The sequence below is a fragment of the Colossoma macropomum genome, unplaced genomic scaffold, assembly GCF_904425465.1.
Source record: "Colossoma macropomum unplaced genomic scaffold, Colossoma_macropomum, whole genome shotgun sequence".
NCBI lineage: Eukaryota > Metazoa > Chordata > Actinopteri > Characiformes > Serrasalmidae > Colossoma > Colossoma macropomum.
Window position 1 is genome coordinate 13,158,291 of NW_023494786.1, and position 13,146 is coordinate 13,171,436.

Genomic DNA, 13,146 nt, shown 5'->3' on the forward strand with positions numbered 1-13,146 from the left:
GACCCCGCCTTTCTCCCGGCTCTCGCAGTCATTAACAGGGCCAGGGGACAGGCGCATGGTACAAATAGATAAAATGTAACATATTCAGAATACATTTAAAATATGTTTCTTGCGGTTTTCTTAATGGAATTCCACTGTTAATATGTTTCATGAAAAATTCACTTATTAAAAAGAAGTTACAAAATTCTCAATATTTATTTAGTTCAGTAACACTGAGATTAATAACTGATCACATTGATTTATCAGTCTACTCAGGCTTTAGCAGAGCTCAGTAACACTGAGATTAATAACTGATCATCACATTGATTTATCAGTCTACTCAGACTTCAGCTTTAACTTCAGTGCCTGTAAAAAAGCTGTTTTTTATATGCTGTAATTTTAAAATAGTTTAAAAACAAGCATAGATGATGTTTCTTTTAAAGATGGTGTATATTTTTTAAATGTGGTGGGTGTGTATTCTATGTATTCTAAGTGGGTAAGTGTTCTCCTAAAATGTAAAAGGTAACTGTATTCTGAACACTGCCTTTATAAAGCTTGGACTGAATATAGACACTTAAATTTCAGTATTCTAAATACATACTCCCATTACTTATATTCCATTAAATCCCAACCCTGGGATTGACCTATCTGTGCTCTGCCCTCAGATGTGTTCTTTGTTGTTTTTCTTGCCAGGTTGGACAAGTTTTGCTGAGCTGGACCATGCTGCTAATAGCTAATCAAAATTAGGCAGTTTGAAAAATGACAGTGACAAAGAATTTGAATTTGATATTCATGCTAATGTTACCCTGCTTATAGATATATAAGCAACTTTGTGCCATTCTATCTTAAGTGTGACGTCTCACGCACATACAAAATAAGTCATTTCAAAAGAACATAAATGTACATATTTTGTGAGTTGTGTGTTCTCATTAATGTTCTGTAAAGTCCAGTCTTGCAGCAGCTACCATGACAGAGCACATTTGTGGGCAGAATATGATAAGTGCTTTTGCATGGCAAAAACGTTATCTGTGTGCAACTGAAGTCCAACATATAAATAATATGCTGCGCAGCAAGGGCAGATATGAAGTGTGTAGATACAGAAATAACCTGGCCTCAACTACATACATACAAGACTCTCCTTAATCAGGACCAGGCACATTTAAACAATCTTGACTTTTTCTCCTGTACTTACACAAACATTACATTTGATTTGAGTGTTTTATTCATTCACTGAACATGCTAGTTCCTCCTCAGTTCTCAAACATGTTTACACTTAAAGGAAACAATACAACTTCCACAGAACTGAGAAGTGAACTTTGAAACTGTAGGTGTGCAGTGATTAGGCGCAGGTAAAAGGAGGGAGGGAGGAACTGTCAAGAAGCAACTGCAGTGACTGAGAACCAAAAAGAAGAGAGTGCTCTGGACGGTCTCAAGCAAATGGAACTTAAAAGTTTAGCAGCATGTGGTAAGTTTAAGGGATACCTATTACATTGTGCTGTATAAGTAGGTGTGGCAAACACAGGAGGCTCAATATTACAAAAAAAAAAATTGTTTTATGAACTTCAATTATTCTGATACACATTTCCATTTAAGTAGACAGAGCAGAATAAGCATGTATTGACTTTTAGTGTTTGGTGTAGTGTTTTCAAGGTGGAAAATACTTACTAAATACAGTCATATGCAGAAGTTTGAACACACACACACATTTGATTTGTTTTTGTTAAAATAAAAAAAAAAGCTGCCCATAAATATGTTCATCTGTTACTGGGTCAGGACCAGTCCTGCTGATTAAACACTGCAACACACCATGAAACAAAAAAACCTCAAATTTATTTGTTAAAAGTTGTCTTCTGAGTTTAAATGTAGATACTTACATTTATACACTTAGTATAAACAGCATTAATGGTTAATATAAGGGTTCTTCCATTGTTACAAGCTTTACAACGTAACAACAGTAGAACCCTTTTAGGTGCTAATTAGAACCATTTTCAAAAAGGTTCTCTATAGAACCATATACAACACATCCTCCATCAATCTGAAGAACCATTTCACTATGCAAACAGCCATTTAAGCATGAAGTGGTTCTATATAGAATTCATGGTTCTAAGTAGAGCCCTTACCTTTACTAAAGAATTCTGGAAGAACCATCTTTTTTAGGAGTGTACTTACTTGAGAAAAGAAATGACGACTCCAACCCCTCCTGAGAAGACTGTAGCAATAACTATAAGATTTGCAAAAAGGCACCTGAGAAAAATAGATTTTCTGTTTATTTATCAGGTCAGTAAGTGTATATTTTCTCATTAAAACACCAGAATTAGAATGAATGCAAATAATATTAATACAGTACATAGTGATTTTAATTATACCAATGTGTGTGTTTAATCATTTACAAACCTCTCACAGCTCAAAAGATATAAACTACTTTTTTAAAATTTAGGATTTCTTCTTTTACTGCATTTATTCATTGCTTATCGCTGCTGTCAGAAGAAAACCTTGTGTCTCCATTTTTGTTGTTTTTCAGTTTTTGACATAATTTGAAAATACCTGTTGGCCTTTAGATTGTTTGTGAATTTCATGGAGAATGGACCAAAAAAAATGGCCCAAAATTACTTGGAAAATCTCTGGTTCCATTGACTTACATTAAAAGTAAAGTAGTTTTTTTCCTTCTCCTGTAAAGTTATGATTTTGGAGATACAAGGTTTTCTTCCAACAACAGTGATTTATTCTAATGGCATATGATGTTTCTACAAGCAAAATGTACTTAACAGCCAGAAATTGGTTTTCACGTTTAGGTGCTGACTGTGGCACAGTATTGTATATATAATACTTCTATAATAATCTACAGTTTTCAGTCTGTATAATATTCCTGTAATCTACACTATATGGCCAAAAGTATGTGGACACCTGGGCATCACATCCACATGAGCTTTTTGGACATCCCATTCCAAAACCATGGGCATTAATATGGTTCCGGTCATCACTCTTCTGGGAAGGCTTTCCACAAGCAATTATAATGTTTGTGTTTGAATTTATGTCCATTCAGTCAAAAGAGCATTTGTGAGGTCAGGCACTGATGTTGGACAAGAAGGCCTGGCTTGCAATCGAAATTCCAATTCATCCCAAAGCTGTTCATTAGGGTTAAGGTCAGGACACTGTGCAGATCAGTGGAGTTACTCCACACCAAACTTTTCAAACAACGTCTTCACTTTGTGCACAGGGGCACAGCCATGCTGGAAGAGGAAAGAGCCACTGATGGAAGCATATAATTGTCTAAAATGTCTTTGTGTGCTGTAGTATTAACACTACCCTTCACTGGAACTAAGGGCCTGAGCCCAAACCCTGAAAAACAACCCCAGACCACTAGCCCTCCTCCACCAAACTTTACTGTTGGCACTGCGCATTCTGGTAGGTAGCGTACCGGCATCCGCTAAACCTAGACTCATCCATCAGACTGGCAAATAGTCAAGTGTGATTCGTGGCTCCAGAGAACACATTTCCACTGCACCAAAGTGCTGTGGCGGCGTGCTTTACACCGCTCCAGCTGATGCTTAGCTTTGTGCATAGTGATCTTGGGCTTGTGTGCAGCTGCTCAGCCATGAAAACCCATTTCATTAAGCTCCTAATTGCCAGTTCTTGTGCTGATGTTGCTTCAAGAAGCAGTTTGGAACTCTGTATGAGAGACACAACAGAGGACAGGTGATTTTTACATGCTATGTGCTTCAGTACGCAGCAGCCCCACCCTGTGAGTTTGCATGGTCTACCACTTTGTGACACTTCCTTTTCAAATAACAGCACTTACAGTTGACCAGGGCAGATCTAGCAGGGCGGAAATTTCACAAACTAATTTGTGGCAAAAGTGGCATCCCTATGACAGTGCCACTTATTTTTTGTTTTTGTTTTTTTAAACATAGATTTTATTGGTTTTAAGAAATTACAAAATGCATTAATGAGCAGTGAGTACATGTTAACATGAAAACAAGTTATACATATAACCCCTCACCCCGAATAAGGCCATCCTCAAAAAAGAAAAAAGCAACACTTTAAAGAGAGAGAGAAAAAAGCAGACATTGCAATGTTTAAAGTGAATGAGCTCTTTACTGCAAACCACTATACTGCCAGTGTTTGTCTATGGAGATTGCATGGCTATGTGCTTGATTTTATACACCTGTTAGCAATAAAACACCTGAACACCTCAATAACTAGGAGAGGCGTCCACATACTTTTGGCCATATAGTGTATAATGCTTGTGTAGTATTTGGTGGTAAACTTTGATATTCTGATTTTACTTTAAGATTTCTGTAGGAGTCCTGTAAAAATTCCTGCAATAGTACTGTACCTTTTTTCATAAACACCCTTTTACATCTTACAGCTGGAAATCAAAGTGTCTCTTTATTAGCCCTTGTGCTACTGGGCAGGAGGAATTCTGGGAAGACGTCAGCAGGGAATACCATTCTTGGAAGGATGGAGTTTGAGACTAGAGTGAAGACCAGACAGAGTGTGAAGAAACACAGCTGGGTGGACGGAGTGAGAGTGGCCGTGGTGGACACCCCTGGCTGGAGTGCGTTTGGTTTAGCCAACACAAAGCAGGTGAGGCAGGAGGTCCTCCGCAGTGAGATGTTTAGCTCTGTTGGTCATCGGGTCTTCCTCCTGGTCATCCCCGTGGATGCGTTCAGCAGTAGAGACCGTCAGGCTGTGGAGGAAAACCTAAGCGTCCTGGGATTCGATGTGTGGAAGCACACTATGGTGCTCTTCACTTGGGGTGATGAGCTGAGAGGAAAAAACATTGAAGAACACATTAAGAAAAGTGGTAAGCATCTCCAGAAGATCCTGGAGATGTGTGGCTACAGATACCATGTCATAAACAATAAAGCAACAGACAACTACTCTCAGGTCAGTCTGCTGATTCAGGCTGTGAAACAAATGTGCTGAAGTGATGAAACGGAGAGGGGTCAACATAAGAAGCATGTTTATTCTTAACAGAAGGAAGTGCTGCGGTCTGGATCACTTTGCACAAGACTGCTTTATTCTCATCTATTCTTTATTTGCACGTGATTTGTACTGTTTGTGTATGTCTTTTTCTTTATTTTAGCTTTATTATGAGGTGTAAAATATTTATTTGTAAGAAACTAGACTTGTACTTTTTATTTAAATGAAATATATCAATATTTTCCAAATATATCATGGCACCAGGGTATGTTAGCTTTAAAGCAGCACTATGTAAGTTTTGAAAAAAATGAACAGTACTGAATGAGGAAAAAAACACGCTGAAAATATGGTCTATGTACATTACTGCAAGTCGAGCTTTGTAAAGCCTGAATTAATCATTTAAAAGTCAAAGGTTTCATGTCAGATTTTTTGGAAGTTTTTCTGACCAGGTCACACATCTCTATTAGCGTCAAATGCACAGTTGATGTTTAGGTCTCAAATGCAAAATCAACATTACGCTGATGAAGATATGATAATAGTACTACATAATTCACCTACATCCTCAGAAGACACTCCCTCCATTAGTGCATAAAGAATGAATGAATGAATAAATAAATAAATAAATAAATAAATAAAGCCTAAAATGACCAGGGACATAAACTAACAGAGTTAAAAGGAGCAATTTGTAAGATGAAGCAACCTGTCGAATTCATACTTCACACAGTCCCTCCTCCTCCCTTCACTCCTCCTCCCTTCACTCCTTCTCTCTTCACTCCTCCTCTCTTCATTGCCTCCTCCCTCACTCCTCCTCTCTTCACTCCTCCTCTCTTCACTCCTCCTCCCTTCACGCCTCCTCTTTGGAGTTCAGTATCAAACTTCATCCGTTTACCTGTCGGGAGTCTCCAGGGTGGAAATCAACGCCATTGTTGACTCTTGTTTTGTTTCTATTTATCTCTCTTGTTTTCTTTGTGGCTTCTTGCCGAGCGCGGGCGCTGCTGTTTCTTCATCCTCTCATGTCGGACTGAGGCACACTCGACCCTACAGACCCTCTTCAGGTACAAACTGGTATTACGAGACAGGGCGGGCCGGTTAAATGGTTAGCATACAAACCTTCAGTAGATATCGAAATAATTCGGGCACGTGATTCACGTAGCCTTCAGACAGTTCCAGGACGTTCTTTGCGGGCAATTTAAACCCATAAACACTCAGCGTCAGAACTGCGTCTTTCGGTACTTTAAAGTCAATAAATGCACTGATTTACAATATGTATACAGAAAACCAACGTGTGTGTGTAGTTACAACAATATAATATATTTTAAAGTCAAATTCGTTCATGTTGGGTTAATGTGAACATGGTTTCAAAGTGTGTTTTCGTTGTTTCATTGCTTTGACTTTTCAGTATTATAGATATTATGTTCTTAAACTTGTATGGTAGTTGTATGGTAGATCAGTCATATCCTAATGTTTATTGATATACTTAGAGGGAGGGGAAGAGAAGGAATGTTTCAAAATTGAGATCAGATTAATTTTCAACAAATATAATTAACATAAATACATCTTTAATTAATGGTTGTTTCAGTAATCCCAAGGCCTAGATAATTTTAATGACTTGATGACCACTGTAAACTCTATGACTTTCCGAAAGGACAGAAGTAGCCAAAGAAATTTGTTTGGCTTGCATATGAAAAAATCTGTATAAAAAAGCGTACATTAAAATACATCACATCCAGACAGGACAGGACATAATAAACACATCTGTTTATATTTGTTTGTACACATATAAACATATTTTATATATCTTGTCTTTTTACTATGCACATATTTACTGCGATGGATTCATTAAAAAAAGCTATAACAAACTCAAACATGAATAGTCTGGCAGGCAGTTTGTCTGTGCCCTTTTCTCCATGTTGTCCTTGTATATAGTCCCCACCATGGTTTGCTCTGCTGCATGGAGATGCTTCAGTCGCTCGGAGAAAGGAGTGAAATGTTTGGTTTCTCACTGACAGAGAGAAGAAAAAACTGCTGGCTCAAGTCAGCAGGAGCAATTACTAAATTACTTACCATCACTAAAGATTACAACAACAACAATGTGACACTGCATACGTTTCACAAACACAAGCCACACCACTGGGAAGCTTAACGTTTTATTTATTAAAAATAAGGAACAGGTAAAGAATTGCAAACCCCAGGGAATTGAGACTCAGGGTGCAGGGTGGGGGTGCTGTCTTATTGTAGGGAGTCTTTAGGCTGAGTTGAATCCCCCCGTGGTTCTTGCCATTAATCCAAAATCAACTGCACCATAATGTACAGACAGCAGTCAACAAAATCACAAAGCCTGCAAACACTCAATCCATAAGTCTTATATTTGTTTACTCTTTAAAGTCTCCAATATGCGCTCTAAATCCCACATCAATAGTGACGTATCACGAAAATAGCTTTCTTTTTATTGTGTAACTACATTAGCTCGTACTCCAAAATGGATAACAATATTCTCATTTTATCTCCTCCACCTCCTCCCCTCTACAAGCTCTGCCCCAATGTTATATTTAACTAATATTTAACTCCCACCCACCCCGTGAAAAAACATGTTTAGAAGCCTTTTCTAAGATTCAACAACGGTGGATGAAACGACATTAAGAGCAGGGATTTTACAATTACTAGGCTGTTTATGGTTCACATTATGGCTTGCTAACTTTACTCAGTACCCAGTATCTGTTACTCAGTATCTGTTAATGTTTCTTAAATCTACTAATTTAATCAGGGATAATCCACTGACATACTTTAATACATATGTTAATTTGATTCAGATGTGCTTATTATATACAAACTGATTCTTTAATTGTTTTACCCTTTAAAAGTCCATCACAACCGGTCTATTCTGCTGCAACTCGGCCGCGCTGCTAGTATTTGCTGCCAACTTCCGGGAACTATTGAGAGGCTCCATGATCCGCCATTGCTGTAAAAAAATTGTCCATTGGAGTGAACGGAGTTGACGCAACTCTCTCTATACGGCTGATTATGGCGTCCGAAGTGTTATAAACACTGCTGCGCCATTTAAGGTGGAACAGGATAAAAATTTGAACAAGAAGGAGCTGAGCAGCTTCATCGAGAGGTGAGAGGCATGAAAAGGGATGAGGAGGACGCTCTGTTTCTGCTTCTGGGTAACATAAACTTATTTTTGCCATTTCACAGAACCAACAGGTCAATATTGTTTTGTCCTGTTTGTTAATGTTTGTGATAGCTAATCACAACTGCTGTACTAGTTAGGGTGGAACGGGAAAACTCGAAAAAATCAAATAGTTTTAACCCTGGTAGTATTTTTGATAAGGAGATTTAGGCTATCAAAATATTCTACCTTTTATTTACAGAGCTACCTATAAAAACGCACTACGGTGGAACAGTTTGATAAGGTAGCACAACTCATCAGAGCACCAACATAGCCCGCCTTACTTTCATGTAACTTAGTGACATGAAATTGATGCGCGATAGCATTAGCTTTACAGTATTGTATTGCGTAATATCATTAGCCTAACATTAGGGCAGATAATAGTAAATTCATGCAGGACTCTACAGCTAAACACTACAGGAAATGAAATAAAGAGACATCCCTTTTGAAATGACACCAAACTGAACCTCACACAGTAACACAAACATTAACCAGGCGGAAACCAGATTTCAAAAAGGGAAACCTACTGTTTTATGACCCATTATATATTTATTTAGTTTTCATGTTTTTGAACTGATCTGAAGCACCAAACTAAAGATATACATTGCAGTTAACTATAAGGTCCATGATATAACGATGGAAATTCACTGAACAGAAAAAAATATAAACAAACTGCTTGGCAACAGGAATCTGCCTATTTTATGGATATTATGTCATGCTTATAATGCTCATTATGTATCAAATATATTGCTAAAATTGAAAAGCTATATCACGGTCAATCTCATGGTATACCGGTAAGTGTTGGTGCCCAGCACTAGGAAAAACATATCCTTGAGTGAATTTTTTAATTCTGTTCTAGAATGTTTTGACTCCCCTTTGACTGGTCCGGAGGTTACTGTGTCTTGTTTTTTCATCAGTTTCTGTCTGTACACGTAGCTCTTGTTTTGTCACTTTGCAAAGTCTTGTATGCATATTAGCTGCACTTCCCTTTTCAATGTTCTTCGTTTTATATTTTTTACATTATGTGTGTGTATTCTGGTTCTGTTCGGGAGGCTCCAGGTGATCATCACTGTTCGGGAGGCTCCAGGTGATCATCACTGTAACTACTGAGCTGTTGTGTAATCCTATACAAACAGCCAGTAAAGATGCCATCTGACCAGCTTGTCACCACACTATATATATACACTGATATATTTACCTCATTGAATTACTGGTGTTGTAATAACAGAAGTGTTAACATTTATAAAGGATGTTTCAATCCAGGTCACAGCAATATCTCACTATTTGCCCTTTTTAAGACGCAAAACATACTTTTTCTCTTTCATTGTTTGTCCTCCTTGCTTTTTCCCCTTCAGTCAGAAAGGAGTGATAAAGGCTCTATATAAATAAAGGGAATTATTGTCATTATGATTATTATTATCAAAGTTTGTACAGTGTAAAAAGAGATGGATGCTACCATAGTCTCAAATGAATCTGTTTAATAAAGAAAGGCTGTTGTTCTAGAGTTCCAGAAAAAAAAAAAAAATTGGTCTGGATGAAACATCAATTAACGTAATTTCTCATTGAAAAAAACAAACAAAAAAAAACAAAAAAAAAAACAAAACAGTAGCTTTGAACTTCAGTTATAAAGGCCGTATCGCATCAGATGGGCCACGGTGGGCCGGGTTTACGTATTCATTTGAAACAGGAAAGGTGCTAAAGACAGGGCAGATACATTCTACAATTCCACAGGTATGACCCATGTTCAGTACCAGTCAATTCTAACAGAATGTCCTCTATACACAGGTCTCTGAGGTGGGCGAGGGAGTGTCATCCACACACTATGGAGATATGTCCATATATGACAGGATATTATAAAAAGAGCCATTTTCTGTACAATAAAGGCTTTGTGAAGGTGAAGGCTCACAAGGGGGCAGAAGAACAAAACATAATCAAGCACAAACTCCTAGTAAAGAAGAGCACACTGGAGACAGCCTCTCAGCATCTCTGCCAGTGCTGGTATAGAACACTTGGGGGCGACATATTAACACATGTACAGGTGAAAGCAGCCTACTCTTGTAGTGCCTTCAGTTGTTCAGTTTCTTGAAACTGGCCTTCAGTGCACCTCAGTAGTGCGGTCACACTGCAAACACTGTCCCGAGCACAGCGCATGGCCAGGGAAAAGCATCACGTCTACTTCGTATCTGTTTTCTGCTCCCTAAATGGACGTTCGTTATAGAGAGCAGTTACTTCTAGAGCTGCCATGCAAAGACAAACGTGAGGTTTCTTGTTTTTCTGGAGGGCCTCATAAAGACTTTGAGCGGAGACTTGTGGCAGTAGTGGGCAAGTATCAAACCACAAATTACAAAAAGAAGGACTTGTGCTCTTGGGTTGACTGGAGGGATGTCCTATGCCAGCGCCTTCCACCACCGATCACACGCAGTGCTCGAACGCATTCATTCAGGGACAAAAACCAAAACAAACATCACACATGCAAGTACAAATACTTAAATATTTACATATCGCAAACATCAGTTTGTAAAAAAAAAAAGCTACAGTATTAATATGAACATAAAAAAGCTTGTTTCAATATTGACGATTCAAATGAAAAGGTAAGTAACTACTCAAGTATTTTGACCGTTATTGTTGATGAACCTTGTGGCTGTGTTCAACCTGTATATGACCCTGATCACAGAGAGCTAGGAAGCCTCTTCAACCCCACGCAGGAGACGTTTTTGTCCTTATTGTGGTCTTCACTGCCATGCAGAGCATTGTCTCCCAGAGTCTAACATCTGTATTCATTGTTTCTGCTTCTCTCTAATCACCTTGCATGAGCTTCTCGTTCCCAAGCTTTCCGGAACAAAGTCCTCTCCGCTTCTGTGTCAATAAAGTGCATTTGATTTAAAACAAAAAACAAAAAAACAACACAGAATCTGATTACATTAAAAATCTCAGGCTACCGTGCTAAAGACAACTTGCGAGAGGTGCAGAGTGAACATGTGCGAGTGAGTTTGGCGCAATTGTCTTGTATGTTTGTGGGTTTCACTATTACTATAACTACAGTCCGTCATGGGTCTAACTACCTCTCAAGCCCTCATTTAACATGAAAAGCATCCTAACTTAACATTTCAACACTATGATATCCTCCTAAAACCAATAAATAATTGCAACAGTGTCACAGATTACAGTATAAAAACAAGTCATTGCAAAAAAAAATTGTTTTCTTTCCAAAGGAACTTTGATTTGCATTATAATGTTCGCTCAGTCTTGCTGCTGGGCGCTGAGCCCGATTCTCCGTGTAAAAAGAGAAAAACAGCTGAAAGTTCTTGGATCTTCTAAGTTCCCTTGTGTTGTGCAGTGAATTAAAGAAAACTGTAAAAACAAACAAGAGACGGCTCTAGCCAGTAAGGAGTCCAATGCCACTTTCTTGACAATAAAATGTCTATTGATACATTTCATCTTTGGTAGTGAATTTGTGCACAGGTCCCTCTCAAACATTTGTCCTTTATGAAAAAAATAATACTTGTCTCTGATGGGTCCATGAAAAAGAGGAGTAATTAAAAATGGAAAGTGCCTTGACTGCTACGAAATTGAAGAAGTGGGATCGAGGAGGTCCTCTGGATTGAGTGAGCTGAGAGGAGGGTGGTCCCTGGGGCCAATGGGCCAGGGGTGGTGTGTGGCTGCTACTCGTACAGTGTGACAGTGCAGTAACACAATGCAGAGATCCGACGGTCGACGCTCGCCTTATCTGTAGACACACATACAGAGGAAGACGTACATTACATGCATGAAGAATGCTGGAAGAAAGAGAAACTGAAGCTGAGGTACTAAGCAGACTGCTAACATAGTGTAAACAATGAGTTACCTTAACAAAAAGAGTGACTACAGGTAAGTGCTTGTGGTAGTACTTGAAGCACTAATTAATGCTTGGAAGTCACAGTTATCACTTGTGTTGCAAAATCCTGCAGATTAGAACTTTCAATCAATAGCACATTTCTGTTATGATATTTTATTATAATATGAATTTGATTAAAACTTACTTTTAATGTAAAATATGCTTTACATATTTAACACATTTACATCACTGCTCAGCATAAAAAACAGAAAACACGTAATTGTAATTAACTAAAAACTTATTCACACGGAGTTCGAATTTTACAAACGAAAAAATGTATGTCAAGTTTGAAAACAAACAATGCCATTTTAACATCTAGCTAGCTCAATTTTGTATTGTACAGATGCACTAAAAATCAGGCTGACCAATCAGTGCTCCAGTGTCACGGTTTTAATTCAAGCACAGTAGAATCAAGACAGAACAGCTCCATCTAGCCTATGGCAGAGCTCAAAAGCTTATACAAAAAGCAACAAGATTTGTTATGAGAACAGCTATGAGCAGAAGTAGTACCTCAAACTCCCCCACTGACACAAGGAAACAACTTTAGAAGCACTCATTATACAGCTCTTCTATAAGGAAGTGAAACTCACCATGTTGTTGCCTTTTTTGTAGAATGGGGTGTACCCTATGTGTGCACATTGCTTGACCCCTTAAAAGGCCAGGGCCTGCTGGTGGGCCCTAAGTTTTATTACACACTTCTATAACCTAAGAATAGTTCAACCATCATGCCTACTCAAGGAATCCATTTTTTCCTCTTCTGTCTGCTTAATTCTCAGAGAGTTTAAAAAACGCAATCAGATTTAATGTGAAGGTTCCAAAAAAGTCCAGATAATGTTACTTGGTGTGAATAGGCCTTGACTATGTGCTTAAATGTTTCTGTGCAATTAAACAGTATAGCCAGTCGACATATAACACAAATGTGCAATTAAAGGAAAAAGCTGGAGTGAGAGGTGAGTTACTCACACTTTGTAACATTTTCTATATCTGCCGGGTTCTGCAGGATCTTGCTGAGGCCCTCCAATAACATGGCAGCTTTGCTGTAGCGATAGGCAATGTCCTCAGTCTGCTGGAACATCTCATCCAGTGCTGCCGACTGCACCTGTTACAAACACAAATGCACAAAGGGGTTGTGTCAAACCACTGTAAAGACAAAGACACATGCACAACTATGCACACAGTATGGTCTGTCTCCCACTCA

General features: G+C 38.4%; 2 protein-coding genes across 3 annotated transcripts in view; one reads left to right on the top strand and one right to left on the bottom strand.

The window, feature by feature from the left end:
• The first annotated feature begins 1,337 nt into the window (after positions 1 to 1,337).
• Positions 1,338 to 5,642, top strand: LOC118827375 (GTPase IMAP family member 4). Its single transcript, XM_036598718.1, has 2 exons — positions 1,338 to 1,444; positions 4,349 to 5,642. Exons 1-2 carry the CDS (start codon positions 1,417 to 1,419, stop codon positions 4,906 to 4,908), a joined length of 588 nt encoding a protein of 195 aa, XP_036454611.1. The 5' UTR covers positions 1,338 to 1,416; the 3' UTR covers positions 4,909 to 5,642.
• Positions 5,643 to 9,532: 3,890 nt separating this feature from the next.
• The window catches only part of ulk2 (unc-51 like autophagy activating kinase 2), a 35,777-nt gene continuing 32,163 nt past the window's right edge, over positions 9,533 to 13,146 (bottom strand). For both annotated transcript variants that reach the window (XM_036561094.1, XM_036561086.1), the window contains exons 26-27: positions 12,912 to 13,047; positions 9,533 to 11,801 (exon numbers count right to left, since the gene is read on the bottom strand). In XM_036561094.1, coding sequence (XP_036416987.1) covers positions 11,737 to 11,801; positions 12,912 to 13,047 — 201 coding nt within the window. In that variant the 3' untranslated portion in view covers positions 9,533 to 11,736. The remainder of the gene's footprint in view (positions 11,802 to 12,911; positions 13,048 to 13,146) is intronic.

Coding starts and splice junctions, on each gene's coding strand:
- LOC118827375 (XM_036598718.1), top strand. CDS start 1,417: ATGGAACTTAAAAGTTTAGCAGCATGTG. Junction 1,445..4,348: donor TAAAAGTTTAGCAGCATGTG/GTAAGTTTAAGG, acceptor TACATCTTACAG/CTGGAAATCAAAGTGTCTCT.